The 26754-nt window shown below is 41.5% G+C and overlaps 1 protein-coding gene across 3 annotated transcripts in view; it reads right to left on the reverse strand.

The window, feature by feature from the left end:
* NUP54 (nucleoporin 54) overlaps positions 1 to 26754 on the reverse strand; it is a 1988420-nt gene that overhangs the window by 1003954 nt on the left and 957712 nt on the right. For all 3 annotated transcript variants that reach the window (XM_044061229.1, XM_044061231.1, XM_044061230.1), the window contains one exon: positions 761 to 987. In XM_044061229.1, the coding sequence (XP_043917164.1) occupies positions 761 to 987 (227 nt within the window). The remainder of the gene's footprint in view (positions 1 to 760; positions 988 to 26754) is intronic.

Consider the following 26754-nt stretch of genomic DNA (forward strand, 5'->3'; position numbering starts at 1 on the left):
TGTCAGAAGCTCCGATGGCATGATATAACAGAAACCTTCCCCAAAATAATCCTGTGCAAACTCTGACCGACGCCTAAGAGTGCGTTTATTGAAAGAAGTACAGGCTGTACAGGCCGAGACGTTGTGTTCTGGGCCTAGGCAGGGTAAGCAGTAGGAGTGGAAATCCTTATGAGGTATTTGTTTCCCACAAGTTAAACAATTATTAACTTTTACAGTTTTATCTGACATCGGCTGAGGCAAGAAAAGGTCCCCAACGGGGTACTTAACTTTTTTGAAGACTTCAGTAGCTGAAAACACAGGAGCTGGCCGACCGGCACTTGCGAACTGCTTCTGCTTCGGGCGCCGCGCGGCAAGAAAGACTGAAGAAGATGGCGTCGGCTGACGCTTTTATACCCCAGGCGCTCTGACGTCGGGGAAAGGGCGACATCAGCTGACGCCGGACCCAGACTTTTGAATCCGGCTGACCGAAAGGCTGCCTGAGGCAGGACAACCCATATGTCAGGACTGCAGTTGCATCCTTGAAGGACATCTGTGGGAGTACAATATGCCCAGTCTGCTAAATGCAATGAAACTGGAGTGCTAGCTTTTTAATCCACAAGGCAGACTACATATGCTAGGAAATGCAAGTGCTTATTGGAAAATAAAATCAAGATTCATACAATGGGGAAATAAAAAAATGAACACTGAACACAAGTATGATAATGCTAACAGATTTTCTTGAGTAAATATATAAAATGCTAATAAAGTTCTAATTTCTTACCTTAAATCTACAGAAAGCATTCTCTTGAGTGAACTCAACAGGAGGGATGTTGTTGTTGAAGTATCCTTTGCCTGTTCCCCAGAAGGCTTGCAACTGATTCCATTTTGCAAGAATGGCATCCCGCTCATCCCCAAGTAGAGTTGGTGCTGAAAGGGCACTAGCTGTGTTCATCAACTGGTTGGGCTGAGAAGGAGCCTGAGTAACTTGTCCAAACAAGTTGCCTAATGCTGTGTGATAAGGCAGGGAAAAAAGATAATTGCACTAAACAAAACTGGAATTAAACTTTTATTCAATGTCTCAAATTTCTACGAATATCCTTCCTCAATCACATGAAAAAAAGTGCAGTTCTATGAGCATAGTAAATTTAATAGTAGATTTTTTGCATCACTTATGCTTCAAAACTAGCAGCAGGCAAACATTTTCATACTGTCTGATTTCTACAGCTCTGAACACCCTATGAGTGAGTATACATGATCTCCTTCCTATACAAAAAATTCACAAGCTAACTTGACAGAAAAAGGAGAGAAAAAAAAAAACACTTCATCCTGAATTCTGTATTGGAGAAAGCAATGTCATCAACACTTCTGCTTACCTATCCACGAGAGAACCACATCTGAACAGTTATTCTATGACCCTTCCAAGAAAGGAAGAAAGGAAATGTTCTAAAGTGCATTCCCAGTCCTATAGGACAGAGTCTCAGAAGGACTTGGGGAAGCTCAACTAGAAAGGGGGAAGGAGACATGATCCCATTTTTCAAGCATCTACTGTTATGGTTAGTGTGCTAATATGACTGTACAATGTTCATTGTAAGCATCACTGCTACAGGGCTATACAGTGTGCTTGCGTGGGGATACTAAAGCAGAGTGTAGTCTGGCCACAGGTCTAGAGAGGAGGTACTGACTAACACAGCAGGAAGGCTGTGGCAAAACTTGCCCAGCTCCTTCATTCTTTTCTAGTACAAGCTTCATTTAAATAAATATGTTAAAGCCTACCTACAGGAAATTGCATGTGACATAGTACTCCTTTTGGAAACAGTCTCAACTATTACCTCATCAAGGCTTGCAACTCAGTCAAGTATCTGAAGTAAATACACAAAAGGAGGTTCTCCACAGCTGAAAAATATAAAATGTTGAAAAAAAACTCCAGTCTTCACTTCAAGAGTTTTAATAACACACAAAAAAACAAATACAGGATCCAGAAACAGTGAGCGCTTTCACGTTTAAATAAGTTTCATCAGACTTCAGTCAAGTATCTGTTTATGCAACACTATGACAACATTCAGGCACTAACTGGTGTCAGAAGAGAAAACATATATTTGAGAGCCTGATTAGAAAATAGTGAAGTACAACTTGTACTTAAAAATGGTCCAAATGCAACCACCAGGAAGCTTCCTGATGCAAATCAACTTATCAAGAAATCTAAAGCTTTTAATGCAAACATTTTGATTTGATTTGCTGTGAAACAGAATAAAAGCTAAAATGTAGTGTGCCATGCTTATATATGTCACTTGGAAAAATCTAAGACACTTTGTGTTTACTTTTTTACAAGATAATAAAGCCAAAATAACAGCAAACAGAGAACCATTCTGGAATTATCACAAACCTAGAAAGAATGTGCAGTTTATCTACCATTTATTCTTCACAAAGTCATAAGCCTCTACAGATACTACAGTCTTAAGTTACTGAGCAACAGAATCAAGCCAAGGACAGTGTATTCTAAGAGTTGCATGGTTCATTTATTAATAAACAGAATAATTTGAGGAATAAAAAAAAATATGAAGACTATTACAAAAAATGCAGACTTGGAACATCATTAAAAGCTGTGGCTGTATGCAGAGCAAGTGAAATTGTAAGTCTATAGTCAAATGAATTAATGGATTGGTACTAAAAGTCACCAAAACAAGTGATCAACGGTCTGATAAAATGCAAGTTAAATAAAACAGTAAACATTAGAAATACGGTGAGAGCTCATTAGAACCTTAAAGGAGTACTGCACCCACAGACTCAAAAAACATGTTTAAAACATCATGGCATGATGTTTCCTACACTTTAACAGCACTCTGGGATTATTTACAGGATTTTAAATATTTTCCAGACTCTGACCACTTGGAGGGTGGCATACTGACGTGGTTTGGATAAATCAGGTTGCCATCCAGTATCCCAGAAATCATTGTTTGGCTCAAAAATGTTACATCATGCAGGCCTCCATTTGCCTAAAGTTCCTGTCATTTCATAGATGTTGCATGCGTACAAAGTACTGAGTAAAATAGAACAGTGTAAGTAAAATTCCCTGCTGCTGGATGACTACTTAAAACAGAAACAGTGCAAATGCCACAGAACACACTCAAAGTGCTGTTTACTGCTGCCTTGTTTTCTAATTTAATTTAAATGGCACTGATTTGTGAGAAAATTAATTCCAGTCCATTTATTCCCCCCCCCCCCCAACACATAGCTTCCCTAGCTGTCAAAGTCCTGAGGGTAATTTCACCTGGTAATTCCATTGATTGGCAGATCTCAGCAGGGTGCTTGACTTATGTAATTTAATCTTTGCTCTAACATTCCCTTTGTTAGAGGGTACATTTTTTTGCTGCACTATAGCCATGGCCTTACTTGACTGCATTCACATCCAGTAAGGTCTTGCACCAAGGAGCTAAACAATAAAACATTTATACTATTAACCAGTTTAGATCGTTATTAATTTAAGTGTTAAGGTATCACTTCATGCTTCCACCTTGTTGAAAATTGAGATTTACGTGTGCAAAGTGTGTTGGTATGCAGTGTTTGCCTTCATATGTTTTTACTACACTGGTTGGTTTGCAAAAAAAAAACCTTTTGCAGTGTCCCTGGATTTGTCTTTGTACATACAAACCACATTGCTATATTTTCCCCTTCTTTTTTCTTGTGTCCAGAAGTCACTTCTAACAAAGTAAATTTTTTATTGATTTTTTTTTTAAAATAAAGGACATCAAGGTTAACTTACCTTGAATCAAATAATGGATGCCACTGCAAAGAATCACTGTTAAAATATTTGTGCATGGACAAAATCCCTTACTAAATCTATTTGCCAGCCTCCAGTTCAATTGGTGCTATGGCTTTAATATACTGGTGTGTTTGCTCATGCCTTCCAAATATCTCCACCATTATATACCAGTTTTGCAATGTAGTAACCACCTGACATGCCCATACACCTTTAGCCATCAATATGCAGCTACTCCTGTTCATGTGAGTATGTGAATTCATTTTCAGACTTAAGGTGTAGAAGCTGCACTGAATAATTCTAGGTGCTTGTTCAGGTTTCACATGGTGCATGTTAAGCCACTATGAATATGTTGCACTGCCACCCTGATACCAGGGTAATGTTTTAATCTTTTTATTCCTGCACTGCACACTAGCAGTATCTGGTGCAAATACAACAAAGAAGTATGCAAGCGATACACCACCCAAGCATCATTTGCCGTGCAGAATGTACAAGTATGCATACCAAATTTCTGTGTTTCCAAACATCGGTGTTACTACACTACTACTGAATAAAATGAACAGCACTCAGGCTGGGGGAAGGACAAGGGAGCCATGACATCACAGAATGGGTGGGTCTTATTATTTTAGTTAGAATCAGATGACGGCTGTGGTGATGTCACTTTGGAGGAACTTGATTAAAAAAAAAAAAAAAAAGTACCTGCACTGCCTGGCCTTGATGATGACAGTAATTGGGTGACTCCAGCAAGCTTTATTCAAACGTGAGAGAATCATTTTGTAAGTGAAACCATCACTGTATGAGAAGGTAGGCTTCTGTTACAGAAGGGGAATTATAAAAATTGTAAATGCTTTATTGTTGTTGGTTTACAGAGGACAATGTAAATAGGGAAGAAAAGGGCAGTGAAGTTGAGGAATACATTAGAGAAACCTGTTGCACTCCTTTAACTAAGCATGCCTTCTAATGACAGAGCCCGTAACTGAGGCCCTGCAGGAGGCCTCCAGAGAGTCAAAACCACATTGCAATGTATGTTTTCCCACTTATTCAGTTGCATGCAATAAATCCTGTATTTCTTTATTTTCTGTACAATCAGAGTTAGTCAACATTTTCTGTTTTAACAGTGACATTAAGTATTGCTGATATTTAATCATATGAATTTTTCAATTTAAAGCCCTCACAGCCAAAGTAGCAGAAGTGTAAACCTTTTTTCCCCCCATCTGTCTAGTGCCCTTGAATCCCTGTCAGAAGGGACAGGGTTTTTTGCAGTAGCAGCCTTAACCCCCTTGGGACCCTGAGAAATAGTTTCTGGGTCAGCAGCAGGGTCTTTATAAAGAAATTTATGTGAATCAGGAACCCTGTAATATCTGTCTGGTTTAAGAGGAGCTTGTGGTAAGGAGTCTGGAGAAAGGCCGGACTCTGAAAATACATCATCTACAATGTCTAGCACAGGGGGAATAGCAAGAGGCCTGTGCTGAGGAAGTAAAAGAAAATCTCTAAGCCTTTTCTTTGATTCTGAGTAATCTTGGCTCTCCCAGTGGAAGTGCTCCCTCATGGTATGCAGGGTTTCCCCAAAAGAAAAATCCTCAGGAGGAGAGGCTGAAGGAATGGATTCTTCAGCATCAAAATCCTCATAGGGAGGAAGAGAGTATTCCTGTACAGAAGAAGAGTCAGAGGAAATGGAAACCTGATCTGAAGAGTCATAGTCTGCCTCTTGCCTAGGCCTTTTGTCAGGAGGGGGATGGGAACCCCTGATCAAGATAATAAGGTCTTCGGCCATTTTGAGCATCTGTTTTTTAGGCATGGAAGCCTGTCCTGGAGAATGCTGTACTTGTTTCTTTGTCTTTAAAGCTGCTGTAGTCTTTGCTTTTGAAGGTGAAGTAGACTTTACATATAACTATGTAGGTCTGAAACCACCCTCAGAAGCAGATGCCCGCTCAGCGGCTCCAGACCCATCTGAGGGAATGATTTCTGAGTGTCCAATACCTTGAGTATCCAGAGGCCTAGCTGGCTCCATGTGGGAGTCGTCAGCGGCCTGTGGCTCTGAGGTAGCGGGTTGTCAGGGGCTGCGAAAGCGCCTCACTGAGAACAGGCAACTGGCTTAGCGGAAGCCTCGTAGGTTTTGGATCTTGGATGCCTGTCCTCCTCTTTTTCCTTGCGTTTTTTAGAAACTCAGGTCGTCGGCTGTTCCGATGGCATTATGTAATTGAATTTTCGGCCAAAGTAATAAGCAAAATCAAACCGACACTTAATAGTGCGTTTGTTGAATCTAGCACAAAACCGACAGCTAGCAACATTATGATCAGGGCCTAGGCAAGGAATACAGTAAGAATGATAATCCTTATGAGGTATTTGTTTCCCATAAGAAATACAATTGTTAACTTTTTCTGACATCAGTCTGGAGCAAGAAAAAAGTTTCCCCAATGGGGTACTTAGCTTTAATGAAGACTTCAGATCTGAAATTCATCTGTGAAAATCTCAGGAGTCGGCTGACTGGCACTTGCGAACTGCTTTTGCTTCGGGCACCGTGCGGCAAGAAAGACTGAAGAAAATGGCGTCGGCTGCATCTTTTATACCCCTGGCGCACTGACGTCAGGGAAGAGGCGACAGCAACCGACGCCGGACCTAGACTTTGGAATTCTGGCCGGCCGCGGGTAGCCTGCCAGCAGGATAACCCAAGAGTAATGACTGCAACAGTGAAACACGATGAACATCAAGAGATGCAGTCCACATTTCCGATAAGGTCAGGTTTTAGATATGAAAGGATTTTTAATAATGTATTTTGATGGAATATATAAAGTTTTTTAAGGTAATATTTTATTTTAAAAGATATTGTATAATATTAATTTTGAAATAAATATGTTGAACGTCTTTTATTGTAAATGTTTAGGATGCTTTTAAAAATGGAGTTAATTTAATTATATAATTGTTTTACTGAAGGTGTTGACTGATTAAAATAAGTATAAAAAGCTGGGTACTGTATGGGTATGCATCTCCATCTGAGGAAGTCATAGTAGACAAAAACGCATTGTAGCAGTGATTTGCGTTAATGTTTGAGTGAAATTGTGGGCTGAAAAGTCATCTGTTTTGTGCTTATTGGAACTGTGGATGTTCGAGTGAAATTGTGGGCTGAAGAGTCATCTGTTTTGTGCTTATCGGAAATGTGGACTGTATATGTTCCGGTGATGTATGGACTGTGAAGTTACGTTTGTCCATGTATTTGGAACTGCATTTGGAACTGTGGACTGAAAAGTCAACCTTGTAATAAAGTGCGTGCTGAATACGCTATTTAAGTACTTTTGCCTCTTTAGACTGCTTTTTGGTGCTTTGCTCGTTTAATATTTGAGCAGTTTTTTCCGTTTTTGTTGTTGTGAACATCAAGAGATCTCGAAGAACATCTGGGAAAAAAGGAAGTTGTTCCCACGGAGCCTGAGGAATGCCCATAAAAGGAGGATGGGAATTCCACACCATGAAGTACCCCTGACAAATGATTGACAGAACCCAAAAATCCTAGGTCATTCAAAGTTAAATAGGAAGAGAAAGAGGAATGTGGCAGGGAATAGTTGGATAGTCAGACAGCATCTGGTTTGTAAGGAAATTAAAGCTTTAGAAACTCTGCAGTCTGAGTGGCCTTAACAGGAGGAGCACGTTTACCACTTTTTTTACCTTTAGCAGGAGGGTGAGACTGCCTACGAACAAAGGCGGTCTTAGAAGGGTAGTTTCTCTGAAATTTAGGCACAGGAGGAACAAAGACATGTTTAAGCTCCTGTACGGCCTTCCCTTTGTCCTGAAGAGACTTAAACCAGTAGCCACTTCCCTAAACCAAGGTTTATTATTCAGAGGAGTATCCAACCACTTGGCCTTAATATCATCAGGTAAAGGTTGAAGCCTAAGCCAAGAATACCTCCTCATCACTGAACCAAAAGCAGCAGCCCTAGAAGAGGCATCTGCTGCATCATAACTACATTTGATAGAATGACGAACCACCTGAGAGGAAGTCCCTAGAAAGGAAAGAAAAGAAGATCTACTCCGAGTCTGGAAGATCAGAAACAAGCTGACAAGCCTGAGAAAGAGGCGCCAACACATACCTAGATATACGGGTCTGATAATTAATAGCCCTAAAAGCTACGGCAACAGAAGTATAAACCTTCTTATCCAGCTTGTCCATGGTTCTGCTGTCCTTGTCAGAATGCAGTAACTTGGACAAAGACAGCAATTGAGGCAACTTATCAGAGGCTACAGATACCACAGAGGGGTCAGCAGTGGGACATCTGAACAGAAAGGAATGGTCTTCAAGCACCCTATAAAACCTATCAGACTTTTTGGGAGCAGGGGGCAGAAAATCAGATGGGAGCTGATATTTGTGGTTCCCCACATTTTCACTGAAATTATTTTGTCACAGATGTTCCTAGTCTGTTACAAGCCTATAAATGGGGCACTTAAAACTGAATACATAGCTTTATTATTATTTTCTGCAGATATCAATCTCCACTAAATATTCAGTGTCTTAAAGTTTGTTACATTATCTACATCGTTGACAAAATATATAAAAAATAGGTACATAATTCTCAGTTTGTGGTAGGAGAAGCCTGAATCAATTGGTTTGCATGTTACTTATTCTAAAACTGCTACAGCATTCATGGCTTTGTGTTAAGTGTTTTTATCTTAGACATACTGAATTAAACAATGGGTACCAGCAGAGGTGAAAATTGTCATATTCAACTTGAACTGCATTGGTTTCTGGCTTGGTATTGACTTTCATTTCATTTAAATGCTGAGCTGTTTAAAATGTCTTATTTATCTAAATGTGTTAACCAGTGTAATCTAGTCATGCATTCATCACAAAGTAGCAAAGTCAGATATTATGTGTAGGTGTGCATCCTGCAGAGAGACATGGCTTAGCTTAATTGTTTGGGGGTGGGTATGGTGTTTTATGAAATGATATGAGTGTGTCACTTTCTATAGAATTCCACTAAATTGTGGAACTCACAGTCATAATGGAGGTTGGACAAGAGGTTAGTGCAGCCTTTTTTATAAATTACTACTTTAAGAATTTTACTTTTTGTGGTTGGTGACAGCGCGTTTATAAATGACTGTCATGATTTGCTACCGGTGACTTGAATTTTGGAGTCAGTTTTACAGATAATGACTATATTCTGCTGTTTAAGCTGCTCTGTAGAGTCTTTAAGCTGCTCTGCAGAGTCTGTGCAAGCCATCTGGAGAAGCATCTTTGTATTAGATGGCTGCTCAGAAAATTAAAGGGACTTGTTTAGACTGCATATTTGCATATTACAGGTAAGTGAACATTTTTATGTTTGGGAGGTTCTGATTTAAACTGTGTGTTATTGAAGGCATGGCATTCATTCAGTGAAGTACCTCTCACTTAGTTGTGCGCAACTCTGGGCATTCCGGTAGTAACTGTCTGGTGAAATGGGCGGGGATACTTCGGAAGACTGACAGGCATTCTAATTCGCTTATCACGTCATGGATAAATTACATTACATTGAATAATTATTTACTCATGTCATATTACATACGAGGAACCAGTACTAATCCATTGCACTTGTTAACATAATAACAGTCAAAAGTTTAACACAAAAATAATATCAACACAGCTAATCAACAGAATATCATCTGTCAGTTATTATACTAGCCAAGAAAATGAAGTTAAGTTATCAAAATTGCAAAGAAACCCTGAAAATCCAACACCGCTAACACAATTTTATCTTTCATGTGAAATAGATAACTTACAATAAAACTATACTGTTGAACATAATTTTACATAAATGTTCTTCCCTTTCAAAACAGTACCAAGAAAAAACACATTTTCCAAACAACAAGCCAACACTACTTTCACACTACCACAGAACTGCACTGCAATGTCAAGATGTATTCCACACCAATTTATCTAGCAAAGAAATATCACAAGGGGAAGCACACTAAATGATAAACAGCAGGCAGCCATCCATTCCTATTTTGATCAACACAAGTGAAATCCAAACTTAAGTAATTTGCGTGTATTTAGAACCCATGTTTGAACTAGTTATGTAGTAGTTAACTCTCTTAAAACATCCATAGATCACTAAAAAACAGAACAGAGAGAGAGACAGAGAGAGAAAGAAAAAGAAAAGAAAGTGAGAGCAGGAGAGGGGGAAGGTGACCACGGCAATTTTCTTGAGGTGACTGACACGGTAAAATATTACGAAATGTGTACTTACACAAATAGAGAAGACTTATTAGCAGCAACAATGGATGGTAAAACACTGCTTGCTTTTCTTGCCAATTTTAAAACTCTATATTTCCCTATTAATTCTAATGACTATCAATTTTACTCAAAACCCGACAAACTAGATCTGGGAAATGAATCATGACCTAGTTAAAATTAATGTTGTGTTGCTGCATTACTTTATAGCTGCTTGACTACTTTTCAGTATAAGTACTTGTTGTATGGCAAATACTGTAACCAATAACCAGTCATGCGGACCCTGTACGGCAATTCAGTGACAAAGCGTAAGCCATACAAATGCATATTCATGCAGACCCTGGCCTCCGCTGTGCATATTAATGCAGATGCACGCCTCCACCTGGCTGTAAGGCATGATTGGGGCGGGTTTAGCTACTGCGCATCCTGCGAGTTACTTCAGTGAACAAATGCTGATGGCATCTCTTGCGTTCGGTTTCATTACTGGATAAATTTAAGTAGACAGTATGCATCTGATGTACTTCTTGTTTCCATGTCATATGGTTTATATAGTGTAAAGCTTTGTATTAAATGCTTATTTATTTTTTTTTTTTTACAGGTCGCTAGTTTTCCTTCACTCTGAGTGTGCACTAATTTTAGTGTGTGCTCGTGTATTTGGTTTAATGCAAGGGTGTTACATTCCTAACTGCCAATTTTTTCACTTACCGCTTGGGAGTCTGGTTTTCTACGTGGTTTTCCGTGTTCTTTTTGCTTTGCTCTGCAGGATTTCAGCACAACTCACATGTGGTCATTGCTGAAAGTTTTAATGTGTCTTATTAGTCAGGTATTTTTTTATACAATATCTATTGTGTTTTCATTTTGTGTATAGCGACAAGTTTAGAACTAGTTTTGTTGAAAGGTTGTAAAACCGGAGTTCTGACCACCTCCTGGTGCTGTATGTGGCACTGATTATGGGCATGTTTTATTGCTCAGACACTGGGTAGGCTTTCTCCTGCTGGCTCAACTGAAGCAACAGTCCACACTTCACACAAAAACATGGCTCCAGTAAAATATTCTGGCACATGCTTACAAACCTACTGAAAGATGCTGCGGGTTAGTGTACATTTTTATGTATGAGATTATTTAAATTCTCTTTCATTATTTATGTCAGATCTTGAATTTGGACCATATGTTGTAGGAAGAAATAAGTTTGAATCATGCATTCACTGTATTTGGTGCCACGTTTTGTGCAGAAGTAGTAGGTTCATAGGTTTACACTAGACTAATGACCACCAGAGTCTTTACAAGTCCAAAATCAGGTATAACTTTTAAATATTACACTAATTCAAGTTAGTAAGAGAATAACCGGGTTTTGAACAACATGGATTTCCTAAAGACTAAGTAGTACGAAACTCTAATGTTTGACATCCCCGACTGACTGTAATCTTCATTGATTTACCAGAAAATCTAACCATTTTATAAAGAGAAGGGTAATAACATGAGGCAAAATCAGGGATAGTTCAGCAGTATGAAGTAGTTAATGACCAGTAATATTGCTTTTGTAGTTTTTCAGCCTGTTTGTTGTGGTGTGGGTGACTATCTATTTCCACAGATTTTCTTATCTGGATGTAATTTATTCTTAGTTTTCATTTGGCTAGTTGTTGCAATCACAAGTTGTAGAATATGCTATAGTATAGTATTGTATAGTAGTGGGGTGTAGGCAGAAGCAGCATTTGTAAGGACAAGGTCAAGCATGATATTTGTTTACTGACATCTGACGATTTATTTTATTTATTTTGTTTATTTCTTGACATTTGTTGATCGGTAAAGTCCACTGGGTCAGTAACCCATTTTCAGTAGAGGCCCGGGGAAAAAAGCTCCACAAAAATTATTACAGAAGTACACAAATTTAACAAAACTGGTAATAAAAGTTACATATATTATTAACTGCAGAGATATATTACAGTACAATTCAAAGTTTACATTAATGAAAAAGAATTTGCACAGCAATGTACAAGACAGAAATTCAATTATCATTCAGTATAGAATATGCTCTATGATATTTCACATACATTACGTAAGGGACAGGTTTAAGGTAACCGGTTTGTTTTGCAGGGGCAAGAGGGGTTATTGAGGTAATGGCTTTTTAATGCTCATTTAAAGGTTTTTATTCAGTCAATTTGAGCTATGTGGGAGGGTAAGGTACTCCAAAGTTTAGCAATGCTATGGGAGTACAGACTTTGGCCAACTCTTTTGTTGGGTTTGGTTACATTTAAAAAACGTTTGCTGGAGGATCTGAGAATTCGTGTTGGAGTATAAGTTTGTGAGATGGAGCAGAGTGCTGGGCAGGTGTTGGGTTTAAAATAAGTTTGTGGGCTAGCGTTAGTTGGGTATAACTGACACAGTGGGAAAATTCAAGCCAGTTCAATTCTGAAATTGCTTGGCAATGGGGTGAGTGATTAGGCTTTCCTGAGGCAAATGTAGCTATTTTATAACAGCAGGATTGCAGTTTATTGCTAAGGGATGAGTGAAGGTTAGTAAAAATGGCACTTCCATATAGAATGGAAGAGATAACTAAGATACTGGCCAATTTTGTTTTGGTGTAGTTGTCTAGGTAGAGTTTATGATGATAAAAAGTTTACCTAGTTTGAAGTGAACTTCCTTTATTGCACTGAGAATATGTGGCTCAAAGGTGAGCTAATTGTCATGCCTAGTAATTTTGTTGTCTTCACAATTTCAATTTATGTGCTATCTTTAGAAAAGATTTTGAAATCTATATCTGGTGGTTTTGTACAGAAAAATAACAGTTTGTTTTTGTAACAGTTGTGCATTATTTAGCCAGGTTTCTATTGTGGTGAATGCATTTTTTGTAACTGTAAGGAGGTTTGAGAAATTGTTGGCAGTAGATATGATTGTAGAATCATTAGCGCATTGGATGAGACTACCTTGCTAGGAAGCTTTGTGAAGATCGTTGATGAAGGTATTAAAGAGTAGGGGCGCTAGAATGAATCCTTGTGGGACTTCTACACTATTTGCCTGATAATCAGATTGTTCATTGTGCCATCTGATCGAGTGTTCCTTATTGTTTAGGTAACAGGTGAACCAAGTGACAGATTTGGGGGAACAGGGTCTATATTAGATCAGTGAAATGGCATTACAGCAAAAGCCATTTTTGCCAACATATAGACTGAAATCGTAAAATAGCGGAGGCTCAGGTCAGCAATTTTTTTCCCAGGGAAAAAATCGCTTGGCCTGAGCTGTGACACTGTCCTTTGCCCCACTGTAGTGCGATCTCGGAGATGGTATATTTAGTTGGGGTGGTGTGGGGGGCACAGCCACCACGTTGGGGGGGGTGAGGGGGCAAAGCCACGCCACTGTTTGAAATGGTGTGCAAGTGTTTTTAGTGCAAGCGATTTCTTTCCCAGGGAAAGAAATCTCTGTTTTGAACGTTTGTGGTTTAATGATGTCGCTGATTACGTGTCGATGAAGAGGTATTCGATGGAACGCCTCTTCGAGCAATTAATACAGACCCAGGGGAACATCCTTGTTTCAATAACTGGTTTAGCAGTTTAGTATGTGATACTGTACTGAAAACCTTAGACAGATCTAGTAAAATTACTGAAGTAGGGTGACCAGCATCAATGGACACAGGGAAAATCTAACTGGGTAGGTAGGTGTCCATTTTTATTGGAAGGCCAGGGAGAAAAGTTCCACAGTATTTCAGAAACATTTTGAAAGCAATTTTAATATCCTCAGAAATAAAACAAAACATCTAGACTTTGAATAATTATACAAAATTGGACATAGTGTGCCGACTTTAGTGAAATACAACTTATACAACAATAATTTAATTATCAGAGAAATTTTAGAAAGTTTTTAGATGTTAAAGGGAAGCTAGAGTAACATATACAGGAAGTGCAATATGAAGTTAGGGAAAAAAGCTATTGCATACCTAGATAAAGTTAGTGAGTGAAAAGGGGGAGTAGGGGGGTGAAAGCTATGAATAAGAACTTGTTCATATTTAGGAATATCGTTATCCTGAGACTGAGAAAAAGAGAGAGATTTTTGGCTAAGAATGATTTCAGAATGGATTTGAAGGACTGGAGGGAGGGAGGGAGGGTATTGACCTGATGGATATAGGTAAGGAGTTCCATGCCTTAGCAGCATGTTATAAATATAGATCATGCCTTGCAGATTTAATAGGTTTGTGGACAGAAAGGCTGGAGTACGAACATAGTTGTGTAGAATAGTATTTAGTGCCAAACAAGTAGATGTCTGCTGGCTAATTTTGTAGATGGGAAGATGATGTGTATATGTTAGTTGATGGGTTAGTTCTACCAATTTAAGCTTTCAGTGCTACACACTAGTGGGTTCTGAAAGGGGCATTAGCTACAAATGTAGCCACTTTATTATGGCATTGCTTAAATTTTGCTTTTTGTGCTGACAGGAAGTTAATAAGAATGGGAGCGCCATAAAGTAGTGAGTGGAGGAGCTAGTAGTGGCAAGTGTAGCTTTAGTTGTGTTGGTGAGAGGTTTTGGATCTGTAAAGCATTCCTAGTCTATGGTGTGGTTTTTTATGCATTTTTGTGCATGCATATCAAATATAAGATTACAGGTTCATAGGGAAGTACTAGGCTGCTGCCTTTGCAGGCCATTTTATCTAGCTAAATTCCTTTCTTGTGTTTGAAATAACCTATCACACTTGATTACAGATTGGCCTTACCAGTCCCATGGTTAACATTTATATATTACCCCTTATGAGAACTGGGATCATACCACAGATAATCTGAGTGGACCCATGCGTAGAATAAAGCATTTAGGAGTTGCATCTGCCCAGTTGTAGAGCAGGGAGCACTTCAGGGGTAAGTTTTCTGTTTCCCATCCATAGATCTAAGTTGCATTTGAAAATGGACAGGGATGAACTCTGTTTCATGTGGTTAGGGAGCCTGTTCCATAGCAGCTGTATCCTCTGTGAAATATGCCTGTCCCTCCAAACTCTTCTGTTAATGTTGCAGAAGAGATCCTTAGGCAAAGTATTTCTGATGCCACTTTACTTCCTGATGTGCTGTAAATCCATTAGTAATAGGTCAGTGGATGCCTTCTATGCCAGACACAAGTCACATCTTAACAGTCTGTAGGATAGTGAGTATAGTGACATGGCTTTAAGTTGGTCCATGTAGGACCTGTTGTTTAGGCCTTATATCCTTTTACTAAGGTATTTAGGTTCATAGGTTCATACTAGGCTATCTGCCCTGGGGCAATTATAAGCCTAGCCCGATTCTGTATGGCTTACGCCACCCCTTGATTTGAGTATACTGTGCCCTTTTTAAGGTTTACTGTGCGCCTCTGTCTAATAGTGACACGGGAGTAATCCCTGGGACAAACCTATGATCCCCCATCCACCTATCGAGATTCTTCTTGAAGAGATTCAGTGAGGTGCTCTGCCTCACATGAACTGGAATTCTATTCCGAAGAGAAGGGAGCCTCTGGGTTATGAACCTGTCCCTCCAGCAAGTTCTATTTATTTCTGTGCTGAGGTTCAAGTCCCTCGAGCGTGTGGCTCTAAGTGATTTAGATTTACTGAGGTGGAGCATGCCCATTAATTCTGGATTTGACATAGCTTTGTATGTCAGGCATAGATCGCCTCGAAGTAGGCGGTATGCAACTGAGTAGAGCCTGAGTTTTTTTAACCGAGCAGCATATGGCATCTGTTTGAGACCCTTGATCCTCTTGGTGAGATACTTTTGGGGTCTTTCTAATTGCTGCAGGTGTCGGGTAAGGTACATCCCAAAAGGGGCATTGTATTCTATGATGGGCCTGATGAGGGATGAATAAAGGGGCACGATTACCTCTCTTGATCTAGATGTGAAACCCTTCGTGATGAGGTGGGCTATGTAGAAGGTCTTTCTAACCACTTTGGCAATGTGGTTTTCAAAGGAGAGATTGCTATCAACTTGGGTCCCCAGGTCCCTAATAACTTTCTCTGTACTTAATGGGTTTCCGCCTATGTGGTAATTTGTGGGCACATTGTTTTTGCCAAAGGGTATGACTATACATTTTTTGGCATTTAGCTTTAAACCATGGCGCTGGCACCAGTTATCTGTCTCTGTGAGACCTTTTTGAAGGATGTTTGTGTCAGCTGGAGAGTCGATTATGGCGCCCAGTTTGCAGTCGTCTGCGAACTTGGTGAGCCATAGTCCTCCCACGTTTGCCTGTACCTCGGAAAAAGTATATACCGAACAAGAGTGGTCCCAGGACAGAACCCTGTGGGATGCCACTTGTGACCGGTTTCAAGTCTGACATGGCTCCAGCAACTCTCACTCTGTGGGTTCTGTTTTTGAGCCAGTTTGCGACCCATCTTGTGACATAGGGATTTATATTTAAGCTGGATAGCTTATCTAGGATGCCTGAGTGGGGTATTGTGTCAAATGACTTTGCAAGGTCCAGATAGGCTGTGTGGACTACCTTCCCTTCATCTATGGCTTTGGTGACTGTTTCGAAGAAGTCAACCAGGTTCAAAAGGCAGGATCTGCCCTTGACAAAGCTGAACTGGGTAGGATCTAGTGTCTGTAGGTCCCCAATGTCTTTGTTTATGAGCTCCATGATGATCCTCTCCATAGCCTTGCAGACTAAGCTAGTCAGGCTTATGGGGCGATAGTTTCCAGGGTCCGTAGAGGGTCCACCTTTGTGGAGTGGGACCACTGTTGCTGTACGCCATTCTGTGGGCACATATCCTGTAGTGAGGCTGAGATTGTATAGCTGTTTTATTTCAGGGATTAGTTCCTCTTGGAGTTCATGTGGGACGCAACCTGGGATGCCATCTGGTCCCATGGAAGCAGTGTTTTTTTGCTTTGGAGAGGGCAGCCTTCACTTGAGCATCAGAGATGTTTGGAAGGCAGCCCTCTGCCGGGATAGATACTTGCTCTTTTGGGGGGGAGGGGGTGGAGAAGTTTGCACTGAACCTGTCTGCCAGGATATTGGCGATGTCTGTGGGTTCAGTGTATTTTTTGTCGTTTAGAATCAACTCAGAACAAGTCTGGGAGTTGCATCCCAGGTTCCTAACATAATTGAAAAAAGCCTTATGACTGTCTTTGGTGTCCTGTTTCATTTTTCTCTCGAAGATGGCCTTGGAGGATTTTATGAGGAATCGTAATTTTTTGCTAGTACTGATCCAGAGATGCCTTCCCTATTAGGGATTTTGCTCTATCATGTAGTAGCTTCCTCCTTCTGTTGTACAGTTTATTTATGGCAGGGGTCCACCAGACTGGACGCCTGCCTTTGGATGATTGGGTCTTGGTTTTGTTTGGGATAGCATGATCCATGCATTCCTGGACATGTCCGTAGAATGTGTTTATATAGGATTCTGCAGTTTGGGCCGTAGTTTCCACTGGCCCTGGGGCCTTGAAGGATTCCACTTCGGTTTTGAGAAGTGAGAAGTTCGCTTTTGAGAAGTTTTTCACTGTGGTTTTCTGGGCTGGGGGTGGGGTTGGGATGTGGACATCCAGTGAAATTAATTTATGGTCTGATCTTACCAATGAGGGATATACTTCTGGTGTGGAGCATGAGTCCCCATGTTGGTAATGATCAGGTCTAGTATGTTGTCCCCTCTTGTGGGAGTGGTGACTAGTTGTTCCATAGCATTTGAGTTTATAATTTCCAGGAACCTTTGGGCTAAGGTGCTGGGGCTTGAGTAGTGCTCCCAGTCAATGTTTGGGTAGTTGAAGTCGCCCAATATAATGGTGTTCGGAGAGATCTCCATGTTCTCCAATGTTTTCAGGAAAGCCGAGTGGTATTCCTGACTTTTTGAGGGTGGTCTGTAGGATGCTATAAAGCAGTCTTGCCCACTGTTAGTTGCACATGGATGGTCTCCAATACTTCGTGCAATGCCACTAACCTGGAGGTGTGGATATCTTTGATAAATATGGAAACTCCCCCCTCCTTTTGTGGTTCGGTCCGGGTTTTGGGGCCGAAAAGCATGATATGAGGTATAGCCTGGTATTGCTGGGGTGCTCTCTGGAGCCTTGAACCAGGTTTCTGTCACTGCACAGATATCGATGTTCTCCATACTGAGGAGAGCTTCGAGTGCGTGCATCTTGAGGTTAAGACTTCTGGCGTTAAGCAGCATTACCCTTAGTTTCTTGTTCCTTGTGCTGTCTATGAGAGTGGGTTTGACTTTTGAGCCTTGCCTAAAAAAGGCACTATGGGGGTGGAAAGAGCCTTTGCCAATATCCGAAAGCCCAGTGGTGACAGGTGCAAGCCGTCCCTAGCGAAGCAACATGGCTTGTCGAGCATGTCATCCCAGGCTGACAGACACTGGATCCCCTTTGAATGACACCAAAATTTTAGCCAATTGTTAAAATCGATCATTTTGTATTTGTACTGTGGCATCATTCTAGGTGAGGGTAAGATGCTGCTCAAGGTCAGGGTCATACCAGCCTGGGCTACATGATCAGAGAGCTCCTTTATGTCTCTTTTCATGTAGTCCAGGGAGGTACGTCTCAGGTCATTCACACCAGCATGTACAATGACTGAGTCATTTTTGTATTTGCTTTGGAGTGACTTGAGTGCTTGCGTTATGTGGCAGATCCTAGCACCCGACAGGCAGCTCACCGTGACCTTCTCTTTATTCAGCCTGGTGAGCAGGACGTCAGTGTGTCTGACAATAGAGTCACCTATTACAAGAGTATCAGGTGTGTTATTCAGCCTTAAGGGCTGTGGCTGCTTGGCACACTGACTTTGTGGGCTATGTGTTGTGCGTGTTTTGTTTTGAGGTAGCATTTGCTTGGATGTCTGCTTTGGAGGTCTATGTTGCTTAGGTAGATTTTTATTTAGAGCCTCTGAGTATGTTTTTGTGTATTTATGTGCTTGGTTCGCTGATGTGGTGGGACTATGTGATACTGGAATTGTGTTGTGTGAGGTTACCTTTCTGTGGGATCTCCGGTAGTTGCATGCATCTGAACAAGATACATGCCAAAGGCAGCATTATGTGCAATGACTGGCCCACTAAATGCTGAGTAAAGGGGGTCAATGACATCCCTAGATGGAGACACAATCCTTTTGCTTATAATTTGTGCAATACCGAAGGACTCTCTTACAACACATGTTGGTCAGCAGTTAAGTCCCTGTCCACATAGGTTTCTAAATCCTGATCAACTAGGCCAAGTCTTAGAGGCGTATTGTCAGTGTGGCAGTTCCCAGGGGTAGAGGAGTTCCCAAAAGGTGCAATAATGCGGTTTTAGGTATTTAGTTTCAGACCATGATTTTGACACCAGTTATTTATTTGAGACAAACCTCCCTGCAGGGTGGCCAAGTCATTTGAGGATTCAGTGACTGCTCCTAGCTTGCAGTCATCTGCAAACTTAGTCGTTGTCATCCACTTTTATCATTATTATTAGTATTATTATCATTATTATTAATTCCATGTATTACTATTATTCAGTATTAGCTATCATCCACTATCCTCCCTGATTATTTGCTCTTATAAGTAACTCCAGATGCTGTTTTACAGTGAGAGTGTTTTAAATGTTGTTTTTCATGAGAGAGAGATCGGGGAGAGTAGTATTTTGGGAGGGGTGAGCATGTGTGAGTTACAAGGCCATGTTTCAGTGTCTGTTACAGCTTCCTGAGTAATTTTTTTGGGGATGTGTCAAGTTAAATGATACATGTGTATACGTGTGTGTGTGTGTGTGTGTGTGTGTGTGTGTGTGTGTGTGTGTGTGTGTGTGTGTGTGTGTGTGTGTGTGTGTGTGTGTGTGTGTGTGTGTGTATAGTTATCAGTGTACTGTATTAGGGAAGCCTGTTGTTTGGATCTGTGGAGGGTGTTGGTGGGTTAAAGAGGAACAGACCAAGGATACAGCACTGTGGTACACCAGTGGTGACAGGGAGGTATGGAAATGGTGGAGTGCCATTTTACTGATTGATACCTTTTGGACAAGTAGCAATTGCACTGATCAACGCTACTTTTGTCTTTTTTAATGGACTACTACATCTGGTACTCTCGCATGTACTTTTTTGGACTGTTGGTAATGGCTGATCCAGTCGGAAGTACACTTCATCATTCTCTATAACACTTTGTGGTTCATGTTCCCAATGCTTCTCAGTTACTTGTGTATTGTGGTGCTTCCACAATCCTCAGTGGAACAGTCTTGCCACACTATTGTGCCTTTCAGTGTACAGGTCCTCTGCCATGAGTGCATCACACCCAGCAAAAGTATGCAACTCTTTCCAATTCATTTTTTTATAGAACCTCCATTTGTCTGCTTCTCCAATATGTTCAATGGACTTTGTAAACTAATGTCCATGTAGTCCACTCTCCTGGGCTGCTCTTATTAATCTTTTATCCTCTGGTTTTCAACTCACTTCCCTTTATCCATTCCTATGCCAGATCCTTATCAACCTGATGTTGTTCCAGGAGACCCCTATACTTCTTACTATATGTATGACTTTTCCACATTTTTCCTTCTCATCTGATCCTTCTACATATATTCTTTGCTTTTTTTTTCACACATTCATTTGCTGTATGATGCCTGTCAACTTCTGGTTTGATTTCCATTCCTGCTTGCTAGCATCAGCTAAACTAAGCAGAGTAATCATCTTAGACTCTCCTCATGTTATAAAACTTTCAAGATTATTTGGATCTGACAAGGTCAGCAGATATATATGCAGTCCCACAGCTGCAGATCTACACATGTAATCAGTTTCAAGAAGGCCTGTACCTTCTTCAGATCATGGACTATATAATCTTGGTATACACAGATATTTATATTTCATTTAGTAAGTGTGAAGCATTTTTATTGTTTTTCTGTCCAACTGTCCATTACCTTTTGGGGACAGCCAATCACACTGAAACTGTAAGTTACTAAAGGGTGAATCAGTTTATAGCTTGGACTTTATTCCTAGATCTCAAGGCTGTTTTTTTTTGTAAGAAACATCTTTGTCTATGTCATAAGTGATAAAAAGAAGTTATGTACTCACCATAACGTTCCATGTGAGTTGATCATCTCACCTTCATTCTTACAGAAGGGTTTGGAGCCAATCCTCGGCTCTGAGTCGGCTTACTACAAAGCTCGAGGTCTTCAGACAGCTCGAGGCCAAGTCCCTATCCCATGATGCACCTTGAGTTACCTCAGATCTTGTTTGCTGTGTCTAATAATGCCATGTGCCATTCTATCACTCTTTAGGAGAAAACCCATAAAAAGACTGAGTAACCAGGATAAAACTAAGATCTCGGTCCTCAAGGAACCCTTGAAGGGGTAGGAGGGTGGGACTTAAGAATGAAGGCAAGATGAACAACTCACATGGAATGTTATGGTGAGTACATAACTTCTTTATGTGAAGATGTTCTGTCTCGCCGTTCATTCTTACAGATGGGTAGCGTCCCAAGTACCATCTTTCTCGGGTGGCTCACGGGAGTATGTTTTCAGGACAGTAGAACCAAAGGAGGACCTGTCAACGTTGTAATGAGTGATAAAGGTATGAGGTCTTGACCAAGTGGCTGCTGCACAAATGTCTATAGGTAGCCTAGAAGAATAGGCAGAAGATGTGGACACTGCTCTGGTAGAATGAGCCTTAATTTTATGCTGTAAGGGTAAGTTGGCAGCTGAATAAGTGCAGGTGATACAATCAGATAGCATTGTTTTTGCCACTGGCATACCTTTTCCAGAATCTGAAAAGGAAACAAAAAGCTGTTCTGATTTTCTGAACTCTTTTGTTCTATCCAGGTAAAATCTGAGCTGTCTAGGAACATCAAGCTTGTGTGGCATATACTCCAAGTTGTTGGTGTGTTTAGGGAAGAACACTGGTAAATCTATGATCTGGTTAAGGTTAGCTTCAGTGCAAACTTTGGATAAAAATGAAGGATGTTTTCACAGGGACACACTGTCAGCATGGAAAATCAAATAAGGAGGCTTTATGGACAAGGCCTGTAGCTCTGACACTCTACAGGCAGAAGTGATGGCTACTAAAAAAATAGTCTTCCATGATAAATATTTCAAATCACATGAAGAAGCTGGTTCGAAAGGTGGGAGAATAATGCATGAAAGCATAACATTTAGGTTCCATGGGGTATAAGGGGATTTCACAGGTGGTCTGAGATGAACGGTCCCTTTGAGAAAGGCTTTGGATAGTTTGTGTGACATTATGTTCAATCCTTCAAAACCAAGGTGAAAATAAGAGATGGCGGCAAGTTGTACCCGAACTGTTGCTGCCGCAGCTCCATAATTGAAAAGCATAGACAAAAACTCTAATATGGAGGAAATGGGGGCTTGGTAGGGATCAATGTTATTTTGAGAAGCCCACATAGAAAATCTTGTCCATTTGCTAAGGTACAGCTTCCTAGTACCAGAAGTATGAAAAGATATCAATATATGCTGCGTTTCATTTTTGAGGTTATGGAACCTGGCTATGTTGGGAATTGGAGCAGCCAAGCTGTCAATTTCAGGGACGGAAAAGAGAGATGAAGAGCCCCCGACGAATGCGTCAGAAGGTTTGGAACTGGGTTCAGAATCCAAGGCTCTTCCAACAGATGAAGTCGAAAGAGGGGGAACCCAATCTGACGAGGCCAATGAGGGACCATGAGAATGATGGTCCTTCCCAGGGCTTTTGCTTTCTGCAATACTTTGGGTATCAAGGGAATTGGTGGGAATGCATAGAGCAGACCTGGAGGCCAATCGTGTAAGAGTGCATCCCTTGGGGCTTCTCCCGGAGGGGGAATCAGCGCAAAGTAACTTCTGCTAATTATGAGATGACACATTGAGAGCTCTTGGTAAGACCACTGAGTGAATAACAGCCATTGTAGAATCCGTATGTGCATGCGACCCAATGGTATCGTTAGTACGGCAGCTGTCATCATGCTTAACAACTTTAGCACTTCTGATGCTGGAGCCTTGTCTTTGGATATGATGTTGTGGACCTGCTGACGAAGTAGTAAAACTCTTTCTGCTGGAAGTTTTAAAGTGGTGGTGGTGTCCAATTCTGCTCCGATAAAAACGATATGTTGCGATGGCGACAAGGCAGATTTGTCTGAATTTATTGTAATGCCCAGATAATTGCAGAGAGTAAGATTGGTGTCCCTGGCTTGTATTAGCTGATGCCTGGTGGTGGGAGTGAGGAGCCAATCGTCTAAGTATGGAAACACCTGGAATCTAAACGCCTCAAGTGAGCCGTGACCACTGCCATACATTTGAACACTCTGGGGGCTGTAGTGAGACCAAAGGGCAGTGCTCGAAACTGGTAATGATTGGCTCCCAGCTGAAACAGCAGATGATCCCTGGATGGTCTAGCCATTTTTACATGGTAGTACACATCCTGTAGCTCTATTGAGCACATCCAATTGTCTTTCCCTAAAAAGGGATGTACTGACTGAAGTGTGACCATCCGGAAAGTACAGTTGTGTACACTTACCATAAATGTAGATGTCCGAGTGTATTCACTGTTGCAGTCCTAACCAATGGGTTATCCGGCTCCCGGTAGCCCTCGATCGGCCAGAATACCAAAGGTAAGTAAATATGACATTGGCTGCCGTCGGCTGTAAAAGACGTCAGGACGTCTGATACAAAAAGAGGCAGCCGACATCACTTCCTCAGTCTTTCTTGCCATAACAGTCAGAAGTCCCCAGAAAACAAGGCTTAAGCCAAAAGTAACTTGTCAAAGAAAACCAGATTCAGCCTGTACCCTAGGAAAGGAGAGCAGAAGGACCAAAAAGGGGGAAGGAGGGAGGGAAACCAGGACTGCAACAGTGAATACACTCGAACATCTACATTTATGGTAAGTGTACACAACTGTACTATGTTCATCGTGTTTCACTGTTGCAGTCCTAACCAATGGGTTGATTACCAAAGCCCAGAGAAATCGGGGGAGGTTATCAACAGAATCAAGGATTGGAGAGAATGCCCTGCAGAACAGCAGTGGCAAACCCTGCCTTGGCTCTAGAAAACAAAGGCAAATTATAATGCTTTCTGAAATTGTGAACAGAAGACCATGTAGCAGCCTCAAAAATGTCTTTAGTAGGGACACCCCTTAAAAAGGCTGCAGAAGTGGAAGCTGCTCTCGTGGAGTGGGTCCTAACCCCTTGAAGAAGAACCTTGCCATGAAAGGAATAACAAAAAGTAATACAATGTGCAATCCACTTAGAAATGGTCTGCTTAGACTTAGCTTTTCCCTGAGCTCCAGGGGCAAAACTGACCAACAACTGTGCTGATTTCCAAAGGTCCTTAGTCCTGTCCAGGTAAAACCTGAGCTGTCTGTGTACATGAAGAGAATGTAGGATCCTTTCACCTCTATTTTGAGGATGAGGAAAGAAAGTAGGAAGGTGTATGGACTGATTGTCAGTCTAGAAATCACCTTAGGCATAAAAGAGGGATTGGTTCTCAGAGAGACACGATCTGCATGCAAAATAAAAGGCTCCACAGCCATCAAAGCTTGCAGCTCCAAAACTCTCCTTGCTGAAGTTATAGCCAAAAGGAAGTTAGTCTTCCAAGAGAGAAACTTTAAATCTGCAGTGGCAGCTAGCTCAAAAGGAGGAAGAGTGAGTTTCTCTAGAACAAAATTAAGATCCCAGGCTGGAGTAGGTGCCCTTCTGGAAGGTTTTAAGTTGAAAGCACCTCTGAGAAACATTTTCATCAGGGGATGAGAGAAAATGGGTTGCACAGAAGAACAATGAGCAGAAAAGGCTGAAGCATGGATCTTGATAGAGGAAAAAGAAAGACCACCCTGAAACAAATCAGCCAGGTATTCCAGGATCAGAGGAAGAGTAAGCTGAGAAGAAGATTCCCCTCTAGCCTGCATCCAATAAGAGAATCTTTCCCATTTGCCAGCGTAGGACTTCCTAGTGCTAGGCCTCCCGGCCTCCCTCAGCACGTCAACCACCTGCTGGGAAAAGGAAGAAGAAAAGGATGGAGTCATATAATGAGCCAAGCTGCCAAATTGAGAGACTGAAGATGAGGATGTAGAATGTTTTCCCCCTTCCTAAACCAAAAGATCTGGTTTCAGAGGAAGATGCCAAGGAGGAAATTGGGAGAGACTGCGAAGCAGTGGATACTAATGCTGTCCGGGCCAGTCTGGAGCTATAAGAATAGTCCTTGGTCGTTCGTCCCTGATCTTCAATAATACTCTGGGAAGAGGGGGAGGGCATAAACTGACAGAAGCATCCACGGGAAGGACAGAGCATCCACACTCCAGGCCTTGCTGTGATGCTGTCTGGTGCAAAAAGTGGTAGAAGCTGGTTGTCTGGGGAGGAGAAAAGATCCACCTGAGGAGTGCCCCAATGTTGAATGAAGCTGTAAAAGACGCTCTGTTCAGTTGCCACTCGTGAGGATCCAGGTCTGTCTGCTCAACTGGTCTGCCAAAACATTGAGTTTCCCTGGAAGAAAATGAGCTAGGAGATGCAGGCCCAAGGATGCTGCTGTGGACCACAGAGTCATGCTCTTTCTGCACAGGGGCTAAGAATGAGTCTCTCCCTGTTTGTTGATGTACCACATGACTGTGGTGTTGTCTGTTCTGACAAGCAGGGGTCCTGGAGAAAGATAATGCTTGAAAGCTAGTAAGGCCTGCTGAACTGCTATCAACTCCTTTAGGTTTATGTGCAGATGCATCTGCTGAGTGTTCCAACGTCCCTGTATACATCTGCCATCCAGGTAAGCTCCCCAAGCATAGTCCGATGTGTCCGTGGGTAAGGACTTGAATGGCAGGAGGTGGGCGAAAAGGCATGCCTGTGTTTTGTAGACAGGCTATTGCCCACGATAGAAACTCTGTCTGCAGACATGGAAGCAGTGGAATTATCATATCCACGTCCAGTGTGTGTTGACACCAAAGGTTCTTGAGGTACCATTGCAATTTCCTCATATGCAGTCTTGCACATGGAATCACGAGAATGCAAGAGGCCATGTATCCCAGAGCTTGCAGGTATTTCCTTGCAGCTTGCCAAATTCTTGAAGTAAACTGAGAGAGTTGCCTGCTTCTCCTGGGTGAGATGTATCATCTAGGCGGCTGTGCTCAGACTTGCTCCCAGAAATGTTATCTCCTTGGTTGCCACCATTTTTGATTTTTGCTCATTGACAGTGTAACCCAAGGACGAGAGAAGAGCCTTTACAAATTCCAGATCCTTTAACAGCTGTTCCAGAGAGTTTGCTTGAATTAGTTAGTCGTCCATGTAAGGATAAATCTGAATTTTCTTCTGCCTGCAAAAAGCAATGACTGGAGATAGGCACCTTGTGAAAACTGTGGGAGCAATAGATAAGCCAAAGGGCAGCGCAGAGAATTGATAACGTTGCTTGCCCACTCTGAAATGAAGGCACTGCCTGCAACTTTCCCTGATAGGGATGTGCAGATAAGCTTCTTTGAGATCCAAAGTTACCAGCCAGGAGTCCTCGTCTAACGTTGGTATCAAACGATGCAGAGTGAGCATTTTGAACTTTGGAATTACCAAGAAAGTGTTCAGAATGGATAGATCTAGGATACGATGCCAGTTGCCTTCTTTTTTTGGAACTAAGAAAAGTCTGGAATAGAAGCCCTGGCCTACCTGCTGAGCAGAACTGATTCTATTGCCCCAGATGTAACACAGGTAAAACTTGCTCTTCTACTTCTGCCCTTTGGTTTGGAAGAGCGTCCGGGAATCCTTTGGGTCCTGGAAAGGTGTGGAAAGAAAACCTGTGACCTAGGGATATAGTTCTGAGTACCCATTTGTCGTCCGTGATGGTGATCCAGACATTTGCAAAAATGGCCAGCTTTCCCGCTAAAGGATTCTCCGGGCAAGCAGGAACAGGCAGAAGTTGGACAGAGTCATTGAGAATGTTTAGACTGAAATGTAGGCTTAAAACTTCCCGCCTTGGAAGTGGAAGCATGCCAA

Source organism: Protopterus annectens, chromosome 2.part0, assembly GCF_019279795.1.
Source record: "Protopterus annectens isolate FY-2018-M chromosome 2.part0, PAN1.0, whole genome shotgun sequence".
Taxonomy (NCBI): Eukaryota; Metazoa; Chordata; order Ceratodontiformes; family Protopteridae; genus Protopterus; species Protopterus annectens.